This window comes from Branchiostoma belcheri, unplaced genomic scaffold, assembly GCF_001625305.1.
Source record: "Branchiostoma belcheri isolate BF01 breed outbred unplaced genomic scaffold, Haploidv18h27 scaffold8, whole genome shotgun sequence".
NCBI lineage: Eukaryota > Metazoa > Chordata > Leptocardii > Amphioxiformes > Branchiostomatidae > Branchiostoma > Branchiostoma belcheri.
The window spans coordinates 3,279,096-3,301,461 of NW_017804464.1; the positions used below are offsets into that span (position 1 = coordinate 3,279,096).

The 22,366-nt window shown below is 41.2% G+C and overlaps 1 protein-coding gene across 1 annotated transcript; it reads right to left on the reverse strand.

Moving 5' to 3' along the window:
* Nucleotides 1–2,526: 2,526 nt before the first annotated feature.
* Nucleotides 2,527–21,177, reverse strand: LOC109486391 (solute carrier family 35 member E1-like). The gene is made up of 6 exons (XM_019790218.1): nucleotides 20,785–21,177; nucleotides 20,330–20,400; nucleotides 19,679–19,816; nucleotides 19,282–19,407; nucleotides 15,906–16,157; nucleotides 2,527–2,931 (listed from the first exon to the last, which is right to left on the reverse strand). The coding sequence occupies exons 1-6, from the start codon at nucleotides 21,116–21,118 to the stop codon at nucleotides 2,662–2,664; spliced, it is 1,191 nt and encodes a 396-aa protein (XP_019645777.1). The 5' UTR covers nucleotides 21,119–21,177; the 3' UTR covers nucleotides 2,527–2,661.
* Between the last annotated feature and the right edge of the window lie 1,189 nt (nucleotides 21,178–22,366).

The window sequence follows — 22,366 nt, forward strand, 5'->3', positions numbered from 1 at the left end:
CTCGTCACGATTTACACGCTTTTCCTTTCTAGGACACTCCTCGAGCAGCGACGAAAAACACAGCGTGTTGCGATAGAAACACACAGACAGCGTTTCACACATGTCAGAATGGCTATGTTTGTACACACGCCGCTATTTTGTCACAGTTCATACAGAATGAGACATTTTTCAACAATGGCTTGGCAAAGCGGACAACGCTAGAGAAACACCGTAACATTCTACGTACACCAACTAGACACATACGTAAATAGGGAAATACAGAGTTTATACGTCCTTCGCAATAAAACAAAAATCGGTTTAGGAAGTCTTAATCAAGTCAATACCTGGCTAAAATAAACCGATTATTTTTCTATCAACATAATGACGCCGCTGTTTTGGATACAACCCGTTGTGGTCCTATTATTGCAAGCAGTATTTTGTCCGGGGCGCTATCCCATTAATTCACCACATAGAGAAATTCTGAATCTCCTGGTAAATTAATGGGATAACAGGATGCTATCCCCACTAATTCACCAAATAGACTGTTTAGAGTGCTGTAACTCTTGGTAGTATAAAGGGATAGAATTTTCTACCTATAGCTATCCCATGTAAAAGTAGTTAGCACGTTTTTAGAGACAATACTTTTCAGTACTAAATAAATGGGATAAATAATCAAAGCTCTATTCGATCCCAATCTAGTTTCCCATCGGAAAACGGCCAGGAGTAAGACACGGGAGCGACACAGGGATTCACCCGTGCAATGAGTCGACACGCAGACGTTGTATTCTGGAGTTTCTCAGCATTCTTCTCATTTTTACCAAGTACGGTCAGATGTGAAATTAGGAAACAAGAAATTAGCGGCTCAGAACAAAAATGGGAGTGGTGGATACAGCCAGTTCCGAAGCCTAGTAGAGGCTAAAAATTACAGCAAGTGACACCTATGGATTTTACAATTGTCGATGTCAGATACTTCTCAGTTCTGTAGATTAACTACAGCGCAATTCTGGGAAAAACTGAAACAAGCAAAGCGTCAATGTGCTGAACTTGTGCTGTCTTCGTACGATGTGCAACATGACGACATTCGGTTGTATGTTCTTTATACTTTTCTTAAATTGGTGCAACAGAATCTCGAAGAAACATGCTGTACATAACTTTTGAGTATTGTTTTGATGCATGATTCACTTTAAAACGCCCCATACGAACAAAAAAGATATACTACACAAGATTTGAAAAATCAACATCAACACACGAAATCTAAAAGAAAGACAAAGCTAGCAGCTTATGTCTGAGGAAATAAAAGTGCACAGATACAAACATGTGGTGAAGATTTCTATTACAGTATACACAACATGTTATCCCTCTAGTTTTTACATACAGCAAAGAATTCTGACAACTCCGGATAAAATGTCAATTTGGTCGTATTTTATACAGGTCTGTACACTTCAATTATTAGCCATTGTTCCGCAATGATATGTGGACTAGTTTCCTCATTCAGCCACAAGAACCGTTTGCTATCATACAAATTTAAACACAAAAATAAATCTGACCCATAGGAAGGGCCTCTTTCACCTCTTTCTATACAAGTAACGAGGAAGAACATGTTCGATTTTGTTCTGCAATCGTCGATTTTTCTTACATTATAAGTCACAATTTTTGTTCAAATCGCAGTGCATAACCTCGGCACAATGCGTTTACACATATTTCCTATTTTCCTGCAATAGGTCATGTTTTGTACCGTAAATAGCTAATTTTATATTGGTTAGAAATACGAAGGTATACGGACTGAACACGCGTACGTGCTTTGATTTTTTGGCGACGCTACTGGAGTGGAGCCTTTAACTGTGGTACAGCGGCGACAGTATGTTTCAAACGGTGTAGAGTTTATGGCTCAGCCGCATAACGTTAACAATGCATTGCGTTACTTACGTTCTTTTATTATTGCATTTACCAGGAAAGAGGCTTTCGCATATTGCTATATGTGATTAAAACATTATACCAGATCGGAAGCAGCACTTAGTCCCATTATTGTAGTTTGCACATTTTGAATGGTTGTCTTTTCGACCGGTGTCCAAGATTATACACATTATTCCTTGCGTTATTTTCCCACTTACTCTACAAACTGTACACGACACATGGACAAGAAATAAACAGAATAAAACACACAAGATGAAAAGAAACAACTACTACTACACGTCGAGGAAAATAAAATAAAATAAATAAAAGACGCAACGTTGCCATTCAAAAGTCGTTACTTGCAGTTGAAATGTTACTATTTTAATCACGAGGTAAGTAAAATCAAGATGAATTTGAAAATAAGAATAAAATAAAAGCAATTTTAGTCATGTCATGTCACAGAGGTTTCACGGTGATGGTTTTCTATCTTAGCAACATACTTTGACTCAATGACCACACTACCGTTAACTCTCCAAGCAGAGGTTTGGGCTTTTCTTGCATGTTTTTAGGCTTTTTTATTGGGCTTTCTTTTTTGCATTGGTATCTTTTTTACGCCCCCCCCCCTCCCCAAAAAAAGACACAATGCAAAAAAGAAAGCCCAATAAAAAAGCCTAAAAACGCGCAAAAATAAGCCAAACCCCAAACTTCTGCTTGGAGAGTAACTACCGTTGGCTTTTGAAATTTGTCATACCATTAACATTACGTCATTGTACCCCTACACAGGCCCTGCTAGACGTCCATGTACGTTCTCGTCTGACTCATCACCGAAGGGCTGCCGCCATAACCGGATGTGCTCGTCGTTCCCGGGGTACTTCTGTTTCCGGTGCCGCTGCTGTAGTTGGGCAGGCTGTTCAGGTAGGCAGGGTTGTAACCGGAAGCGGAAGTGGGGCCGTTGGGTTGTGCGTCGAGCTGGAAGTGGTTGTGCACCAGGGTGGCGTTGTTGTGAATCGTCGGTAACAACGTCGTCTTCTTCTCCTCTTGTCTCTGGTCGTATTTTGCCTGCAGCAAAGACAGAAACACCGAGAAAAATTAAATAAAACGTCATATTCTTATCTGAGTTTGCCAACAGATAGAACATATCGTCAACTACCACGCATCCATCCAAATGTCGACAAGGATCTACAACGTTAACGAAATTTTATGTCACAAAACAGCGAACTAGAAAGGTAACATTTGCAAAGCAAACCCTCACATGGTCTAGCCTAACACACTATTGCTCTGTTTATTAGTGTTCAAAAACATCCATGATATATGTTGTGACACTGTCCTGCAACTTGCAACATAATGTAACCCAACACCACCGGTGTCTGCTACAATGCTAGTTATCATGGTGACAGACCTCTGGTCCAGGTCATTGACCTTATGTGTTTGGAACAGAAGAAGAAACTGAGCAAAAACAATATGTTTTCCTTCTGCGAAGGTAAACATAAATATTGCACGCACATTCACGACTATCCCAAGAATATCTTCAATTTACTGTCGTAAATCTGTCGTAATACTGTCGCACGCCTATCGTGCGACAAATGTGCCCGGGGTCCTAAGTTCTAAGCTTGCCTACGGATAAGCATATTTCTCTCAAGAGAGATAAACAATTTAGTACCTAAACTCTTTACCAGACACAAGAAGGCGGGGAATACTAGTGCATAAGACGTGTTGTGAGACGGGCCCCTCGGCTCTGTCACATTAGTTGACAGCCGTCTCTTGTACTTTGTTTGAGACGCAAACATGTAACTGTCACCCTGGAAAAACACTGGCTTGTCTGTATGCATCCAGTCGGATCTGATGTTTAGGTGTAGGCAGATACAGAGATCCATGTACAGATATAACCTTTACCATACTTTTTGCGTGCTTCAATATACGGTATACATGACTGCCTATATGCTATATACATGCTATAGAAGATACATTTGTATTATGGCGAATTTTTGGAATGTTTTTCATCCTAGAAAGAAGCTTGGTGGGGATTTATACATACCGACGGCTATCAGTAAGAAAATCTTCCACCGCCTGACTGACAACTAATATTGCCTGGCCTGAGTCTAGTGTAGCCTCTACCAGGCTTCGGGAAGCGGCTGGAAGGAAATTGCATTTTTGGCAGATAACATGACAGGGGAGTTGGTCTAATAGAGAGCGGCGAACTGTACTCTTTTGCAGACCAACTCCGCTGGCATATAATCTGTCAGTTTTGCCAATTTATACTCTTTCCAGCCGTTTCCAAAGGCCTGGTAGAGGCTAGGTCTAGTGTGGGGTTTTCATAGTCTTTCCTATTCGCGCTATTTTACGAGCAAATTTCGCCCTGTCCACCCCATCTCTCTCAGTCCCCTTCTAAAGAGGAAGACAAGGACACAAAGCGTCCCTTTCAGCGGTGTCTCCCCTCCCTGTGGCCGGGTCGGATGGAGCTAAACACAGTCCTGACCGTTTCCTAACCCATTGTGCGGTCGGTTTACCCAAGATTTATTCCCAATCCCCGAACCCAAGCCAAAAATGTAGCCAGGGCGCCATCGGGGATTTGCCTTAGCCTGGTACCCGGCCTTCTAAAAGGCGACTAAGTTGTCCAACCCTCAACGAACGTTTTTACATACAGACAGCAACGTTGTTCGCCCATCCCTAGGGTAGAGTAACAAGCCTTCATACTGGCTATCAAAGCTTCAAGAAAAGAGAGAACAAGCTTTTCTAACTGCTTTCACCAGGCCTTTCCAATGTCCTACAAATAGCAGAAATCGTATGAAAAATCAGGGCCAGTAGTTAGCCAATTTGGTTGTCTACTTGTACTCTTCGGACCGAGTAACTGCTCTGTACATTTATTCAAACCCTAGTAAATAGTCCATTTCTACTACTCTCCAAGTTTGTGTTTTGGCTTATTTTTGGCTTTTTATCTGGGTTTCATTTTTGCACTGGAATGTTAGCGTAAAAAAATTCCAGTGCAAAAAAAGAAACCCCTATAGTCTTAAAAAAAAGCCTAAAAACCCGCCAAAAATAAGCCAAACCCCAAACCTCAGCTTGGAGAGCACATTTCTACTAGTATTTCAGCAACCACAGGAGTCTGTTGGAGACTACCTTCTCACTAATTGGTGGGCGGAGCAAAGCCAATATTTACCGAACAGCAATCGTACACTCGACAAGGTGGCGAGCGGGACACTCATGTCTATTTACCGGGGAGAGGGGCTAAGAACACAAGTGTTTGGACGGCCAGGGGCGATAGCGTTCCTCCAAGAAAGGAGAGAATTAGCATGTTTTGATTGACAATTTAGATAAATGAGAGAGATTAAGGAAATACGAGTTGTGGAGGGGGACATGAGTGGGCTTGTTTAATCAGTTTAGGTAGGAACTTTGTTTTTGCAATTAGTTATGCTATGTGATAGAAGAGGAAATCAAGTCTTTGGGTCTCAAGATAAAATGAACTTATAATGATATTAGAGTTTGTAATCGGTTATAAATACTTAATGATATTACTTATAGATACTTTAATGATACTTTAAATATGATGTTTTAGACCTTTTTGATCAAAAGTGAGCACATTCAGACAGCACCATTATTGGACAATAGTGACACAGTATAGTCCATACCTGAAAACTTACAACGTTGACACAATGCACGCGTATGTACATTACAGTCGACTACTATACTGTACATATTTCAAGGGAACCACGTGCTCTAATGATTTAAAACTTGGAAAGGATATATGCACTTTTGCAACATCGTGAACTAGCTTGTTGTGAGATATGTGGAATATTTGGCGAGTTGAATTTTTCGTTTACGTTTCAGGACTTAAAAGAAGTAAGTTTTCGCACGGGCGTTAATGTCGTGTTCAAAGTAGACGGTCTGAGAATGTTAGTCCGCCGTAAAGTTTACGAATCGGTCGCTAGGCAACCCCACGTCCTTTCCCTGCCTTCCTTTCAGTTACTTAGCCTCCACCAGGCCTTCCTACGGGAATACGGATCGTAGCATTGGGCAAAAAGGAGAGTAAAATTGGCCAGGAGAGAAAGTCCGCGGAAGGTTATTTTTTTCATCCGAAGCGCGGCCAGTCAAACCCCAAAGCGGCCAAACTCCCCTGGCAAATATTCTCCCTATACGTATTACATAGCCAGCGTAGTTAGTCGGGTATGTATAAAGACTTAGCCTCTACCAGGCTTCGGGAGGCGGCTGAGTAGAAAATAGTAGAAATTGGCTAAATAGAGAGATAACATGCCAGGGGAGTTGGTCCACTAGAAAATACATTTTGGCTTCGGATGCGGCAAAATGTACTCTCAGGCGGACCAACTCCCCTGGCCAATTTCTACTCTTCCAGCCGCCTCCTGAAGCCTGGTAGAAGCTAGTAGAGACTAACAGTTAGTGCTGGGAGACTGAGAGCCTGGCATGACTGGGAGCGTTGGGGAAAGAAAATCTGGCGGTGTCGCCGGCTTGTCTCCTGGGCGTACTCTCAGCCCGCGCCCCCAGGAAGCCCCGCCGGTTCACGGGATATGGAGCGGAAAGCCAAAATCCAGATTGGCAGAGCCGCGTAACTCTACTCCCGAATTCCTGCCCTTGTAATCCGCTTTTCGGCCCTATCTCCCTCCCCGCTTGCGAATCCCTCCTTCCGAACTCAAAAGGCTAAGTGGTCCAGTTCCCTCTTACAGAGTAGGACATAAGTACTATACAAGAGATCCCGTCTGCAAAGCTACAACTCGGAGAAAATATGCCCCACACACAGACGGAAGCGATCACAGCATATCTGTTGGTCAATAAGAACAGGTTGTTTGTGGTTGGGGAGAACTCTTAACGTCCCACGTGGCCGGGACAAAACCGGAGTTTTAACAGCGAAGTTTGCACAAAACCTAAGCAGTTTGTACACAGATTAAAACCTCAGCCACAACCAACTTTTCAGAAAAAAAAGCCGGAGCTTGTTTGGCGAAGTTGTTATCCCCGGACAATCGAACAAGAAGGTTCACGCCTTTACGCGTGTGTATAGCCCCGAGAGGCAATTAGAACGATAGCGGGTTCAACAACGTATTGTCCCTGCATTAAAGCAAGATGTTTGCCCGGGTAAAGAAACTAATGGACTTCTTAAAACACCAGTCTCAACGTCTTCAAGCTGTTGATAAACATTTTAAGAAGGCAGATGGCATCAACAGTGAAATGGTCAACTAAAATTCTGTATAATAGATAACAGATAATATAAGTAAATCATTTGACATTTTTACAATTCATTGATGCAAAAAAGTGGAACCAGTTTATAACGTTTAGAAGAGTACGGTTTAAATCGTACGAGTCAACTTAGAAGAAATACCCATTGATGTTTTAAAAGGCTCTTCATACAAGCAATAAAACAGGTTACTTAAGGTAAGCATTGTGTACCAGAAATCCAAGAAACAAGAAGGAAACCAACATTACAAGCAACTCAAGTTCCTCACATTCGTAGAATTCTAACTTTCTGCACCTTTTATTTTCTTTTTCCCTCGAACAATCTAGTCCTGACAGGAACACAGAGCAAGATGACGTCCAAGAGAAATGGCGACCATTCTTTGTGCTCCGAACACCGAGTCCAAATATCCTGTCCATTGTAAGAGGGCGCATCGCTGGTTTCTTGGTCATGTTCACCCGTTGTTTTCAAACAAAGCATATCCGAACAATACCGTATCTCTGCGTCACTTGCAGCCCAAATGTAGACTTCGAATTCTAGAGGTAAACTGAATACGTCCGATGTTTTCCTACCTAACAGTATTACTGATAGTATTGTTAAAGAATACAACAATCTTGACAATAGTGAAAATCTATAGCATGTAATATTCGAATGTAGCTATCCTTACTGTAACGTTACACAATATATAGAGAAGTTTATTGCAAATTCATGCCCGGAGGCTAATTGCAAATTACAAGCATATTAGAACACTGGAACAGAGTGTAAAATAACTAAAATCTACATAATTATAATGAAAGGTAGTCTAAAACTATAGCTATGTCCAAAACTATGTTTGAAGGGTTTGACTTCTCTTTTGTAAACCATAAAAACGACAAATGCATTTGATATAAATATTTAGTTGTTTTTGTTTTACATTGCTGATTTGAGCATTATTCTGAAGATAGCACACAATTCTTACGGTATTTCGATAAAGGTACAACGCACCATCTTCCCACAAAATACTTGAGTGACTCAAAGATCGCAATCTCGACAGTAGCGACCATTTCTTAAGATCACATCGCTACGTCTTCTCGAGGACTTGAGCAAACTGTTGTTTCTCGAGTGTTGGGGCGCCCCAAGGGGTGGGCTCTTACGGTGACGTCTTTACGGTCAGCGCAACAACTATGGGCACATTCCTTTCTTAAGAGCGTCGGTCGCTTCTTGTTAAAGCTTCTCAAGTTTTTGGTCCATGTGGGAGAATATAGCAGATACACGCTCATATATATGTGAGTGAGGGAAGCGCACGAGTTCCTTGGAATGCAGGCGCTCCTTGAAAAAAAAGGGAAAGTGTTTTCATTGTGTCTTACGGTTGTTTTCAGCCCGTTTCATCCATCAGATAGGACAGACTATTTGTCAAACTATCCCGGGCCGCTGCTATGGTACAGAAGTCCGTAGCCTGGTATCCAGTCTTATCGTGGTTGGGGTGGGTTTTCCTCGGGGCTGTTCCCCGCCCGCCTCAGCTAGGTTTCCCGGTAGGTATTTCACGATGGGCCATCTCTATTAGCGTAACACTCCTACCGGGCGGCTTGTTGTACGGGGCGGGGGAAAACTCTTAGAGCCCCGAAGACACAGCTACGATGCCCCAACCACGATAGACTGGATACGAGGCTAAGAAACCATCGGCGCCACGCGCGGCCGGATCGGGTGGTACAGAGAGGAGCCGCCGGGACTTCTCGTAGCTGACCCGCGGGGGAACGGTCAGGTGCCCCCGAAAGGCTGTTGCCTTGAAGCGGCGCGGAAGGTGCGCCCAGACGTGGAGCGGACATGACACGGCGTTTTGTGCTTTTGCAGCCTGGCTTGACGCGTGCGTCAGCGCGGGAGGGTAGGGGGACATTATAGGCGAGATGGTATCAGTACGGCGGGAAATGTACGCCGGGGCCGCAGACATATACCCGGGGCTCGTACAGGGTACAGTTCCCGCTACTGGACGGCGTACCGACTGTGAGCCGATAGTGTAGACAGGGCCATATCTTTTACACACAAACACATGTACACACTGTCAAAATATAGACCAGTTAGAACTAAATTATCGCCTTCCTAAGTCATTAAATTTTATTTCTTTCGCTAGTTTATTGTCAAATATGCTCTTACGTTTAAAACGATTTAGGCAAAACAGCGTCGTGCCATTTCATATACGGTACGACACAACTAAAATATTTTTAAAAAATAAGAAAAATATGGGATCGTCATGTGCTCAACAACATGTTAACCAAAAAAGAACAAAAAACTTTTCTAAGGTTACAATAAAAATTGACAAAAAAATCCTAAGGTTTTTAATTAGATTTCCCTTAAAGTAGATGGTACGTACAATACACAGGTAAAAGAGTGTCTTCTAGAAAATTATTTGAAGGGTGTACATTGTTGTGGGTAGTGTTATCAGACAAGGATCTCATGACAAGGAAATAGTCCGAGAAACTCTATCAACCAGCGATGACCTCGTCCTGTTTGTTCAGACAAAAACACTTTGCTGGCAAAAAATTAGTCAAAACACCGCAAACACATTTCCCACGTTAGTACATATCCTGACGATGTATTTATCTAAAAGATGAGTAAACGTTGAAAGACAATACACGTACGAACATCCTGCGGTCACGTCATGCTTACAAGGTCAAGGGAAGACGTTTTGGGAACAAAAGAAAAGACAATAAGATAATACGACAATAAGAAAAGGGGGACGGCGCATTGTACAGTGTTCAAATAGAGAAAAACATTAAAGAATGTTTAAATCTTAGAGACTACATGTTAGACAATAGTTAAATCTTAATTGTTGCCGCATATATATATTCTGTACGTAGTTTGCCGCATACATATATTCTGTGCGTAGAATGACTTTATTCATACATGTAGTTAGCTTGGTTAGATCTTTATAGAAGACCATACAAACGTCCCTATACTTTTTGTTGAGTCAATAAAGAATCCTCATAACGTTGGATGGACATGACAGGAAGTTTTGAGTTGTCGCAGGACAGTCGTATGAAACATTCCTCGTGTGTAAAATCACTGGGAAAACATGCCGACACGACCGCAGCTGTGTTGTCGGTCGGTCGAGGTTCAAACCACAGGTAGTTCTAAACGTTACACCGGATATTAACACAAACTAGAGGAAAACATGCAGTAGTACACAGAATTGTTGTTTCCCGTATCAACAATTAGTCAGCTCATTTGGCAGTGGGATAATTTCTACTCTCCAAGCAGAGGCTTGGGTTTTGGCTAATATTTTTGGCGTGCTTTCTTATCGGGCTTTCTTTTTTGCACTGGTATCTTTTTTTACGCCAACAACACTTCGAGAAAGAAGGCGAACTGAATAAGTTTGAATTTAGTGTCGAAATTTAGACTAGAGTAGTCACATGCTATATATTTTGTTATCCATTGTCCGTCCTTTGTCCTTTTTATTTTCACGTTACATGTATTTAGCCAAAAGAAAAAACTTTTATTATAATTATACTTAATGCATTTAGAAAAGCCACGAATAAATATTTACAAATTGTATTTTTAGTCAAAATACAATATCAAACACTATCTTGAAAATACGCACGTAAACACGATTGACATTTTTTCTTAACTTTTCATTTTCTCACATGTTGTGAGTGAAGGACAGACGACTATGTACAGTATACACAGGTTCAATGTAGTGGAGACATTCCTTGCTCTTTTCGACAAGTAAGGCCACACTGATTTTATTTCATGGATGACATCCGCGCGCGCATTGATTTTCGCCTGTTCTAAAAAAATCAACTCCTTCGAGGCTCTGGCCTGGGTACCATCCTCTATAATCCATGGTAGCCAGCGACAATAGGGAGCCGACAGAAACTACGGAGGATGGCACCCAGGCTACCAAAGGTCCAAGAACTCCAGAACTCAGTACAGTGCCGACTCATAAATGCCGCAATAACGAATAAGGCCAGCATGTGCCGGTGTTCTAAAACTTAGAACATCGGCTTGGTGTAAAAGTCGCAATGTACTACCGCAAACTCACAACACCAGCTTTGTATTTCTGTGGTTTAGCACAATTTTTTTTGGCTGTGATTTTTTTTATTCGCCCGCGCGCACTAGTTTGGGGGTCTCCAGAGGATGTCATCCATAAAATGAAGTCACTGTGGCCCAAGTAAAACTGCATGCTACGTCGTCTCCAAACCCTCCCTCTAGCCGCCACATGTACTACTTCACTGTCCGGGAATGTTAAGTAAGAACGACAGCCGACAACTTTCGTCCCTGGGAAAACCGACTTCTAAGAGTCCGGGAAGAAAAGACTCACTGTTGGCACTTGGAGACGAGATTCTGAAAGATAACGGCGACAAACTTGGGCCTGGGCGTCATCTTTAAGATCTGGGAAGAGAAAGTGACTCGTATGGTCAAGAGTTTGTGGGTTTCTTTTGAAGATAAGACGGCGTTTGAGGTTCTTGACGCCCTCTGTCCGCACCTCAGCGCTTGCCTTACATCTTTTCAAGACCATTATTACATCAGTCAACGATTTCATGCAAAAGTATTTACAGGATAGGACATGGCTGACTGAAGAACTTTCGAAGGCAATTTTCGTAGGCTTTTTCTAAACCCTAAGGGGGTAGATATTTGAACCTGCATTTTTCGTCAGTGCTAGAAACTTGCAAGTGCTCTACGTCATGCAAAGACTTACTACGAATATGAAGACGAAAAATTACCATTGTGATCGCATAGAACAACTTTATTTCAACAAAAATACTAGTATGAGTCATACAGACTCTCAATTTTTGAAAAAGAAAAACGAGTTTTGAACGTAAGGAACGTTTTGATGGTAAAGAAACGACTTTTCTGAAAGTTTACTACAAAACGGCTGATGCGAAAGTTTCCCGAACTAAAAGAATGAATACTTAAAACACTTCTGGCACAAGTTTTTAAGGCCAGAAAAAAATTGTTGCACACAAAATTTGGATTTTCACACGCAATACAAAACGTAGCTATATACTTTCAGATCAAATACTTCCGACATTTAGGAAGTCTCTTAAAGATTCCGATGTGAGACAGATAACGACAGTTCTGACCGATGTTAGTTTAAGAGACACTTGTCCCAGAAGTTGTACTAACACTATGGTCAGTTCTCTGACGTTGCGACATGGTTACTGCAAACCGCAGAACGTTTTAAAAGCTAAGTAAGCCTACAAGTGACGAAACCTGGTCCCGTTAGTATCCATACAACATAACACTATATATAGCTATCAATGAGGGAATGAAAAACTTTTTCTTAATTGAATGTATAATTTATTTACATTTTAGATGTAAGTTAAACATTTCTGCGTGCGCATTCGTGTTCTTCAAATTCGTGTAAACTTTCTTAGTTCATAAATCTAATATTTTATGATGGATTGTAATTTGAACAAATTTAAACGAAACTGTTTGAACTTTACATTGTCTTTTTTGACATGCAGTTTTAAATTGTGATTGCCTTGGTATTCAAGCTTCCGCCAACGAATTCCCTTCAAATGTAAATGTTACAGTTCAGATATCGATATAAAAATATAAAACATAAAGCCGTTGCATACAATGGCCTATGTTCAGATATATGTATCAATTCCATTCATCAACATACTCTAGTCCAAAACCCCGTCGAGCGAAAAAATATTACTATAAAACAGTGAAAAAATCGCAAAACTTGAAGAAAAAAACACTAAGAGAAAAAAAATTAAAAATAGTCTAATTTTCGCATAAGCTTGGAGGTTAGGTGGTGGAAGAGAAATCCTGAAAAAATGGCCACCTTAATGGCCATCTTATTTGGGGCGGCCTAACTCTGGCCGGGAGGGGAGGTCAGTCTCGCGCCATTGAAATGATAAGAAACGACTGAAGATGAAAGGGACAACAGCTCTTCTTTAAGACATCGTCTCAAGACGTGTCCGATAATTAAGGCAGAACTAAATGGTCCAAATCTTTTCCTCCTTGAAGAAAAAAGGCGGAGAAACCGAACACCCAGATATCGGCGATCTCGGAGACGTTAATTGGGTGGGCGGGGCTAGGCGCACGGGTCATTATTCTAAACTAACGCGTTATCTATGCGTTATCTTCGCGTTCTTATCTCAGAATGCTGAAAATCTTATCACTAGGAAAGACGCCGTGTGGTATCCGAGCATCTTACGTATAGAGGAAATAATTTTTCATAAAAAGGAAATGCTTGAAGTTAGCAGCAAAGTTTGTTGTAAGAATTGGATTTTCACCTAACCTGTACAAACATTTCCGTTCTTCAGAAAAAAAGTAAACATGAAATTTTACATGAAAAAGAATTAAAATACAACCTCAAGAATGCAACTTACTGGAGATTCTTAATTAAAAAATGTTAATCAACTTGGCAAAAATAAGATCTCCTCTCTTCAGTTTATTCACCTCAACATCCCTGGGAAAGAGAGCTGCACTTGTTACCTGGGACAGAGAGCTGCACCTGTTTGTTCCCTGGGGCAGAGAGCTGTTCCTGTTCCCAGGATAGTGTGTGTACCTGATAAGTGATAAGACCAGCTGATGACAGACATGTTACTGCCCCAGATGTACAGTAACCTGAGCTCATGTGGACACGCCTACCTAATACATCCTCTGGGAACTCTTGTAAAGACAACATAATCCTGTTTTCTGTCAGAAATGATGTTCAAGAATATATAAATCAGGGACATGAGAAAGATTAGAAACATGAACGTCATTGTATGCTATGTTGAGAAATCTGTGAAAAATTGTTAACTTTGAGGTGACACTTACATGTAATGTGAACAATAATAAAGCATTTTACTACTTTGTCATCACACATTGCAAACACACTGTGAATAATTTAACATTGGGATATATTATTGCTGATACTTTGTGAAGATTTGAAAAGGCTTTAATGAAAATGTTGATCTCAGTATATGATGAATTGCTGATTTGTAGCTATGGCTACACAATTGTGATCATTAAATATTTGAATGGAAAAATATGAAGATCTATCAGAAAATGCACAGCAACTGAATTCTAGATATGAAGAGATGTTGTAACAAAATGAATGTGTGTGTTGATGTGAACCATGACATGAAGTCTGAGTGGCCTGAAGCTGTACACAGGATAACCAGGTAATGCCTGTTTGTACAGGCTAATACATGGATCTCAAATTAATTGATCACTTCAATTTCTAAATGTCTCCTTCCAAATCCCTTCCCACCAACATGTCAGTCAAAGTATTGTTTACCTTTTTCTGTGCATTTCAATATAGATTTGATTCCCACCTTACACATACTATATTTGATTAGAACTGTTTAAAAGTCTTTTTCAAAAGTTTTTCATGGAAACAACGCTAATGAATATTAGCACAAAAGCAGTAGATGGGTCCATTCCGTGAACAAGGCTGACGGAGTGAGCCGAAAGTTTGGGTAAGTCCCAATATACTCAAATTGTTAGTCAGAACGTTTAGCCTTTTTGTCATACTAAAGAATATTATTTTACAAATGCTATGAAAGCTACTTAAGAAAAAAGTCTGTTTTTCAATTATCTCAAAGTAGGAAATCTTCTTGTTTAGCAATCTTAATCCCGGAGTCCGCAGGTCGCAGGACTATCTCCTGCCCTGAACCTTCACCCTAATCTCTCGCGGTGTGTTTCTCCGTGTCAGTAGTGTGGTTGTTTACCCACAGATTTGCGGTGTCTGCCGTGGATAAAGGTAGTACAGAACCAGGCTTAACTCTACTGGCGCCAGTAGGAATGGGAGGAAGGCTATACTGGACCTTTCCAGTCACCTCAGTACTGGGGGAGGCCTTGAAATTAACTTTTCTTCTTATTGTCCCAGCACTGTCCCAAATGATGATGACTGTTCCAAAAATAAATTTCAATTGTCCCAAAGTGAGGATGAACTGTCCCAACCTGTTTTTCAGGAAGTATTGTATGACTTCAACTTGAAGTCAGCATTAACCAGCTATACAGATACAGAAGTCTCTCCTTTGCATGAAACCAAATTTGTACCTTTTGACCAGAAATGGAACATTTCCTATTCACGAAAAACAGTTGTGAAGTCCACAAATTGGCATAAAAGATGACAACAGGTTGACAACAGTGTATAAGACAGGTACAAACTCTACCACCTGTTAGACTTTTATACCAGTAGATGGCATCTTCTTGGAAACTCAAGAAGAAGCCATATGTCATATTTTCATCTGCGATAACTTGCTGCTGTCAAATATCAATATAACAAACTATTCAATCATTTGTCCATTTATTCATCCATTCATTCATTCATTCGATCTCTTCTTTTGGAATCTTCCATAGCTTCCTTGCTGAAGGGATATGCATTAAACAATATAATGTATGGCCATTATCATAGTCATATGTACATATAGCAGACTTTGTGTATGTTGATGCAGATTGCATAATAGTTCCAACCTTTGTTTTATGACTTATAGCTATAAAACAACCTGCAGTTACATGCATATCAAAACCTTAAACAGACTGCAATGTTATATTGATCATACTTTAATACAAGGCATCAAAACAAAACAGGTACAATGATGATTTTTGAAACTGCAACATGTTGTAAATGTACATTGCATCCTTGTAGCATTAAAAAAACAGGGCAATTCAGCCACAGAATCTTCTATACATTTGTGTACCAGTTTTGCATTGAGTAGCAATCGGGACTATATGGCTAGGAAACACTAAGCCTTGCTTTTGCTTCATTCACAAAATGCTTAGCTATGATACTATAGTTCTTTCAAGACTACAACTTAACATAACATAAATAACATAATGACTACTTTCTGCATTCTTCAGCTTTTGCTCAATTAAGAAAAAAAGTAAGAAAAGCAGAAGACAATACACTGTACAAGTAGAAGTCAGGACTCACCTTGTTGTATGCGAGAACTCCCAGTATGGCCACAAACATGCCTAACACGTTGGTAGAGGTGACGGGATTTTTCAGCGTGATAAGGGAGACTGTAATAACCAGGATTCGCTTGGTCGCGTTCGCGACCGAGTAGCTCAGCGGGCTGACGATGGAGATGACCGTGAAAGCCACGATATTCTGCGCAAAGTTGCAGAAGCCGCTAGTGACCAGCAACCCCAGGATTCGAACCCAGAACCACTGGTCTTTGTCGGTCTGGAGTAGAAAGGAACACAAAGTGTTGCTGTTATTTTCTCACATACACAAGGCTGGGCATGTTGTCTTTTGTCTGTTACTACAGAAAACAGTTAATACAGTAGATCTGTAGCAGGAACCTCAAGTTCCCTGTAGCTAACATTTGGCACATTTACAAGTAAATTTGCCTGTCATCTAATGTTGTACGTTGAATCAACCCTATCCCATGGCATACTGATATCTGTGAGGCAAAAATGCGATGTTGCTGATGGAAAATGGTTGATTGTTTCATATCACAGAGTGTTTCTAGCTATTTATTGCTGGTACAAAGAAAAGACTTGTTTGGGGGCTATTTCAACATTCACTAGTGTGCCTGCCAGCTTACATTGTTGATTGGACTGGGAAGATATGGATGTTGTACCCCTGTGTTAGTCCATTATATTATACAGATTGTTTGGCCATAGTATATAAACCTCTTCATTCTGATCTGTGCACTGTTCAACATTGCAATAGGAATCAAAAGCAAAACAAAAGCATTGACAAAAATAAAACAATTAATGTTATCTTCTTCAGTTCAATAACAGGCAAGTGCATGCCTATGCTACAATGCCATACTACAGCAATAGGAAATGAAAAAGTACATGTATACATGTATTTCTGAGAAACTACAATCGTTGCAGTGACACAGCATGCAGGCTGGACATGTTGACTGTAGGGTTAGAAGTTTCCCTCCCTAAAAGTAAAACCCATGTCAACTCAAACAGGACTGAAGTATCAGTGGTCAACCTGGTACACAACTGTGGTCCTTACAGAAACAAACCATAGTCTTCTGTGACCAAGTTTGGACAGTCTGAAGTAATTAGCTCATTCAGGGAATACCTGGTACATGTACTACAATCTAACAGATAACAGGGGGATAGGAGTTAGTGCATCTTGGCCTGGGTGAGCTATATTCTAATTCACCAATTGAACCAACTAATTGGACCAACTACTTGCTACCTAAATCCTAATTGAAAGCAAAAAAAAAGAAAACTTTGATAGCTTCTGACAGTCCTCAGTTACCAGACTAACTACGCTGGCTATATATAGGAGAATATTTGCAAGGGGAGTTTGGCTGCTTCGGGGCTTGACAGGCCGCTAATCGGAGTGCAAGAACCAACTTTCCGCAGACTGACTCCCCTGGCCAATTTTACTCTCCTTTTTGCCAAATTCTACAATCCCTATTCCCGTAGAAAGGCCTGATGGAGGCTAATCATCAGTATCTTTTATACCACTATGTACTTAGCCCAGGTCATATACATTATATACTATGGCACAATTATTGCAGAAAGAAAACCTTAGGTGCATCATATGATGTATGTGGCCAGGGCTTTTGAAAAAAAAAACAGAGGAATTTCACCAGCAAAAAGTACTGTTAGAGATTTTGTAAACAAGAGCCAGAAGAAGGAGATCAGATGAATATATTTTGGCAATATTGAAGAGATTAGAAGTAGATTAGGATGTCTGACACTCATACAGTGTAACCTTCTCCCTACTAAGTAACCCCAAAACTAGTAAAATGTGATACTAAAATGCTACCTTAGCAAGACGAAGGGAAATGTTATTGATACAGATGTCAAACACAACTAAAGCTACAAGCACAGCTGCTACTTTCTTAGGTAAAAAAAAAGCAGGTACGTTTCCACAGACGAACCCTTCACACTTGCAATGTTGAAAACAAAGGCTCTTCCATCCTCTAAGTGAATTGCCCATCCAATTATAGTACTTGACAAAATGATCTTGAGGGTCTCCATTTAGCCAATGTGCCACCGTTTGAGCACTTAGGACACTTGGTTTCGAACATGGAGGTGGTGGGTTACAAGAGAATCATGTTATCTTAGCACAGATGGCAGAAAATATTCTCTCAATACACCAAAACCTGGCTGTATTTTCTTTTCCCCGCACAAGGCTAAAAGCATTGGAACAATATTGCATCCGTTGAGAGGCTTGGGCAGGCTTAGCCCCCCTTTAATGGAACGTATCAATTTTCAACGATGGCCTGTGCTACATGGCTTTTAGCAAGGGAGTGGATGCTTGGGGCTCTGTCTGCCCGGTAAATACGCCACTCCACGAACTACGGGACTGTGCAAAAGTAAAGCTCGTGTTGGTTCTGCGCGTCTGAAGGGGCGTTGGGCCGCAGACCGTGCACGTTCCCCCCGAAAAAAGGCGTCTACCCCTTTGCAGTACCGTGTAGTCACGTTCAGATAAGACTAGGATGAAAGGCATTCCTGCTAAATGGAAAATGTCACTTTTAGTTTCCATCATACTATGTGCAGCATGGTAGCAAATGGAGTCTATAGTCATCAAACAATGACCACTTGATATAGACATTATGAAATGTGGAATCTCTCACAATTTTTGAAAAGTTTATAATTGCTAGAGCTACACATAACAGCAATAAAATATCATAGCATAGCAGAAAGCATGGTCTTTTAAATGTGCGAAACTTTACATGTACATCTATGTGTTACAAGTTCAGAATGCATGAATGTGTTTGCAAATAATAACTTTTTTTCCTATCAATGGTTTCTGTGGCAGCATTTTCTTTCCATCCTATTTGATGAATGTTCTCTCGTACCTAGGGTAAATTCCTTTTGTGAGCTGAGGGCACCAGTTTTCAATATTTGGTCACAGTACCTTACATTTCAGATTGAATTCAAACACTGTCACCAAGGGGAGCAGTTTACCATGATCGATGACTCACTAATTTGTTTCAACACCCAACAATCTTCCTGACATGAGAGAGCTGTACAGCCAGGTGCTATTTCACACAGAGTTGTTAGGGGGCGCAAGTGACTACGAAACAGTGAGTTACTGTAGCTGCTTCTGCCTAGCAAGGTTTCCCTTTCTGAAGCAGTGCATAACTACAATAACTTTGCTTAACAATGCTTGCTCTTGTTGGGTATAATGACTTGTGTACAATAGAAGTCTTATTTTCCATAATTTATTGTCCTGAAAATATCAACAGAACAGGTATAGTTGCTACAACTTACCAGCCTCCCTTCTGACCAGAGAAAGCAGTACAGGTATCAAGAAAGCCTGTGGTCAGTTGCTGTTTCACAACAAACTGCTAGAGGGAGTTGTCACTACAGCAACTGTAACTTACCAAACTTTCTTCTGTCAGGAACCTGCTGCCATCCATGATGATCCAGATGGGCAGAAGGAAGAGTGTTGCCAGTTTTCCCAACACATGTAAGAGCCTCAAGTGATGCATCCCTGTCTCCCTTAGTGCCTGGGGAATTGGGAAAGAACAAAGCACATGTTTTCAAACCAGCATGTGCTAAGCACAATGTACTGCACCTGCAAGAAACCAGGATTTTTCACCGTTTTCGTTGGATGTTTGGTTAACGTTGGATCAGAATTTTGCCTGTTGCAGACAATATCTTTAATGACACAAAGTTTGGAAATTACTGATGGGATCTTAATCTTATATGTGCGAATACGACCTCATATGAGATGTTCTGCCAAAGACTTAACTGAATTTCCACTGTAAATTCACTCACCTTTTTGGAGAAAATATTTTGTAGAGCAAATGTGATTGTCGCCGATAGGGCACTAATTAAGCCAATCAGATCAAAGGACAGCTCTGTCACCGTGGCAACCAGCACACCCAGGACGATGGGCATGAGTGAACAGTACACCTGTGGGAAAGGCACAGTATATAATTGTGTTACCTGGAGCAACAACAATGAGCGACTGTGCTAAATCAAGGAGCTTGTGGAAGCTCCTTGGCTAAATTGAGATACAAATACTGTGAAGTGTGATTACTTCTGGGTATGGAAGTATTGTTTTGGGTAGATGAGCTGTGGGTTTGTGTGTCTGTCTGGACGATAGTACTAGTAGTTTGACGGCATGTGAGTGGAGGGAAGCTTGACAGCTTGACAGGAGGTCAAAAGATCAGACACAGGAAATGGGGTGAACTTGAGGGTCACGAAAACCCAAAGTGTGATATTTTAGCTAGCTGTCAGTCTGCCGCCGTGCCGCGTGCCTGCGAAGCTGGTGTGTTATGCCGAAGGGCGGTTATACCGGCTAAATTGATACAGATACAAAAGTTTGAAATCCCTGATTTTTTAATAGATCATCTAGTGGCATGTGTGGAGAAGAATTTTTTATCATGTGTATTTTGGAATCACCAGATGAGTGTAGTAACTTACCTTAGTTGTTTGCTTTTCTCTCATTATTAGTCTGGAGAGAATAACTGTAAATATGGGCATCGTAGCTTTCACTGGAAATAGGAAAAAAATCACAACATTACTAAAATCACACCATTGACATTATTTCATAAATTCAATGATTTCATTCTTTATTGATATTGATATTATTTCACAAATCAGCTGATAATTATAGATTTTTACAGAGAGAAATCCCTTCACTCAGAAGAAGATACTAGTGATGGAACCACCTTTCCTCTTCACAATCAACTTTTCCTCCTATAAAATATTTCACAATATCCATCACATTAATAAGTAGCAGCAGCCCAAAACCTCAGTTTGAGTAGTCTAGACACTGTTGTCTATTACTAGGGGAACAAAACATATGGTCCCAGTTGATGCTGACTTGCGGGTATCGTAACTGTGGTAGATTGATACCAAACTTCATCAAACCTCACCTGTGTGTGCGTATGACACCGGCACCTTCCATATACTAACGTGAGCGGACACGGAAGCCCAGAACTTCCCCACGGCCAGCGGTACGATCATCTTCATGTAGTAGCCTGACTCAACTGGTTTCTGTAGGGGGACGCGCCACATCCGCATGATGGGGCCGAGATACATGCACACGGACAGCACGTGCATCATGGACACCGTGATCGGGTACGGGAAGTCATTCAGCAGCAGCTTATTGATCACATTACCGCCGGAGCTGATCGTGAACCACACGGAACACAGGAAAACGATGCGGACGGCTTGCCGGTACAGCTCCGTCTTCTCCCGGTCGACCATCTTGGATGCCGCCACCACGCAGGTGCGAGCGGAATGAAGCGCGCTGATTGGCTGAGCGGCGGGGATCCGGTTACAGGCGAGCCGACAACGTGGCTGACCTCCGCTGACCTGTTATGGTGCATGACGTCATCATGACGTCAGCTGAGGGAGTCCCCTCATCCCGGGACCCGGTTGTCCTGGTGACAGCCGCTGCCATGGCAACCGTAGGGAGGCTGTGTCATACCAATCGTCAATAAGCTACCCAGTCCGATTAATCGTACAAAACACTTTGGATAAGTGTTGTCGGCTCTGGGAAAGAAACTATAAAGAACATTTGGTGTAAAGTTAAACAGATGCAAAATAATTTTGTTGCCGGATACGCGAGTTTATTCTTGGGCATCACCCCTATTGAACGGACTTCTAGAGTGCATAACGTTTAATATGTTTGAGAAATTGGACCATTATACAAAATGTATTGTGTTGTATGTAGCCAATGAACACGTGCTTTGCCGAATGATCAGACATGACATAAAAACAGGGCACAATATGTTTTAATGAATGACCTTTCTGTCCTTGCTACGACCATATAAAATCCCCCAAGACCCCATCCCTTTGAGTCCTAACTCCATTAGGAAAATTAAAGCTCATTTAGTGTAAATATCACTGTTGTGTTGGCAGAAATAGGACACTTATGTACGCAAACTGACGTATGTCTTAGTGCAAATACTCCAGGTTTGTTTTGCACGTACACCACCGGAAAACTGTCAAAACTTAAAGATGACAGATTGCAATTTCTCGTTATTATATTTCATACACAACCAACGTGCCTTGTGAGAAGTTGCCTATTGTAATTAAAGGAAATGTAATTAACGTAAGTGACGTCAGCTTATCAATCATTAATACAAAAAAGCCTGTCAGAATTTCACGATGTTTTTGCGTATGTGTGTGCTTTGAGTCAGACTTATCCTAACAATATTGTGTGGCGGGGTAAGAGATTTCTCGTGTGCGAAAGAGTACGGCTAAGGTATAGACAGTTCTAAAGCCTTTTTCAGGCCTTAAGAAGAGCAGTGGGCTATGACTGAGGTCTAGGGCACAGCGTTGGCAGGCGACCGCGGTCTTTTACCTCCCCAACCGAAGTAAGGTGCCAATTTAAACAAGAGTGCAGGGAGGAAAAATTCTACTGTCTGATTGAGATTTTATCCCAGTCTGAATGTTTGAGTCTCGGTTTACCCTGGATGCCAGACTCCGTGGGTTTTAGTGTGTAATATA

What these genes read in the sequence shown, in the direction of transcription:
- LOC109486391 (XM_019790218.1), bottom strand. Translation starts at nt 21,118, where the DNA reads ATGGTCGACCGGGAGAAGACGGAGCTGTACCGGCAAGCCGTCCGCATC. An exon ending in GAGAAAAGCAAACAACTAAG is followed by an intron (nt 19,817 to 20,329) that starts GTAAGTTACTAC and finishes CCTTTCCCACAG; the next exon opens with GTGTACTGTTCACTCATGCC. An exon ending in GAGTTCTCGCATACAACAAG is followed by an intron (nt 2,932 to 15,905) that starts GTGAGTCCTGAC and finishes TCTTTGCTGCAG; the next exon opens with GCAAAATACGACCAGAGACA.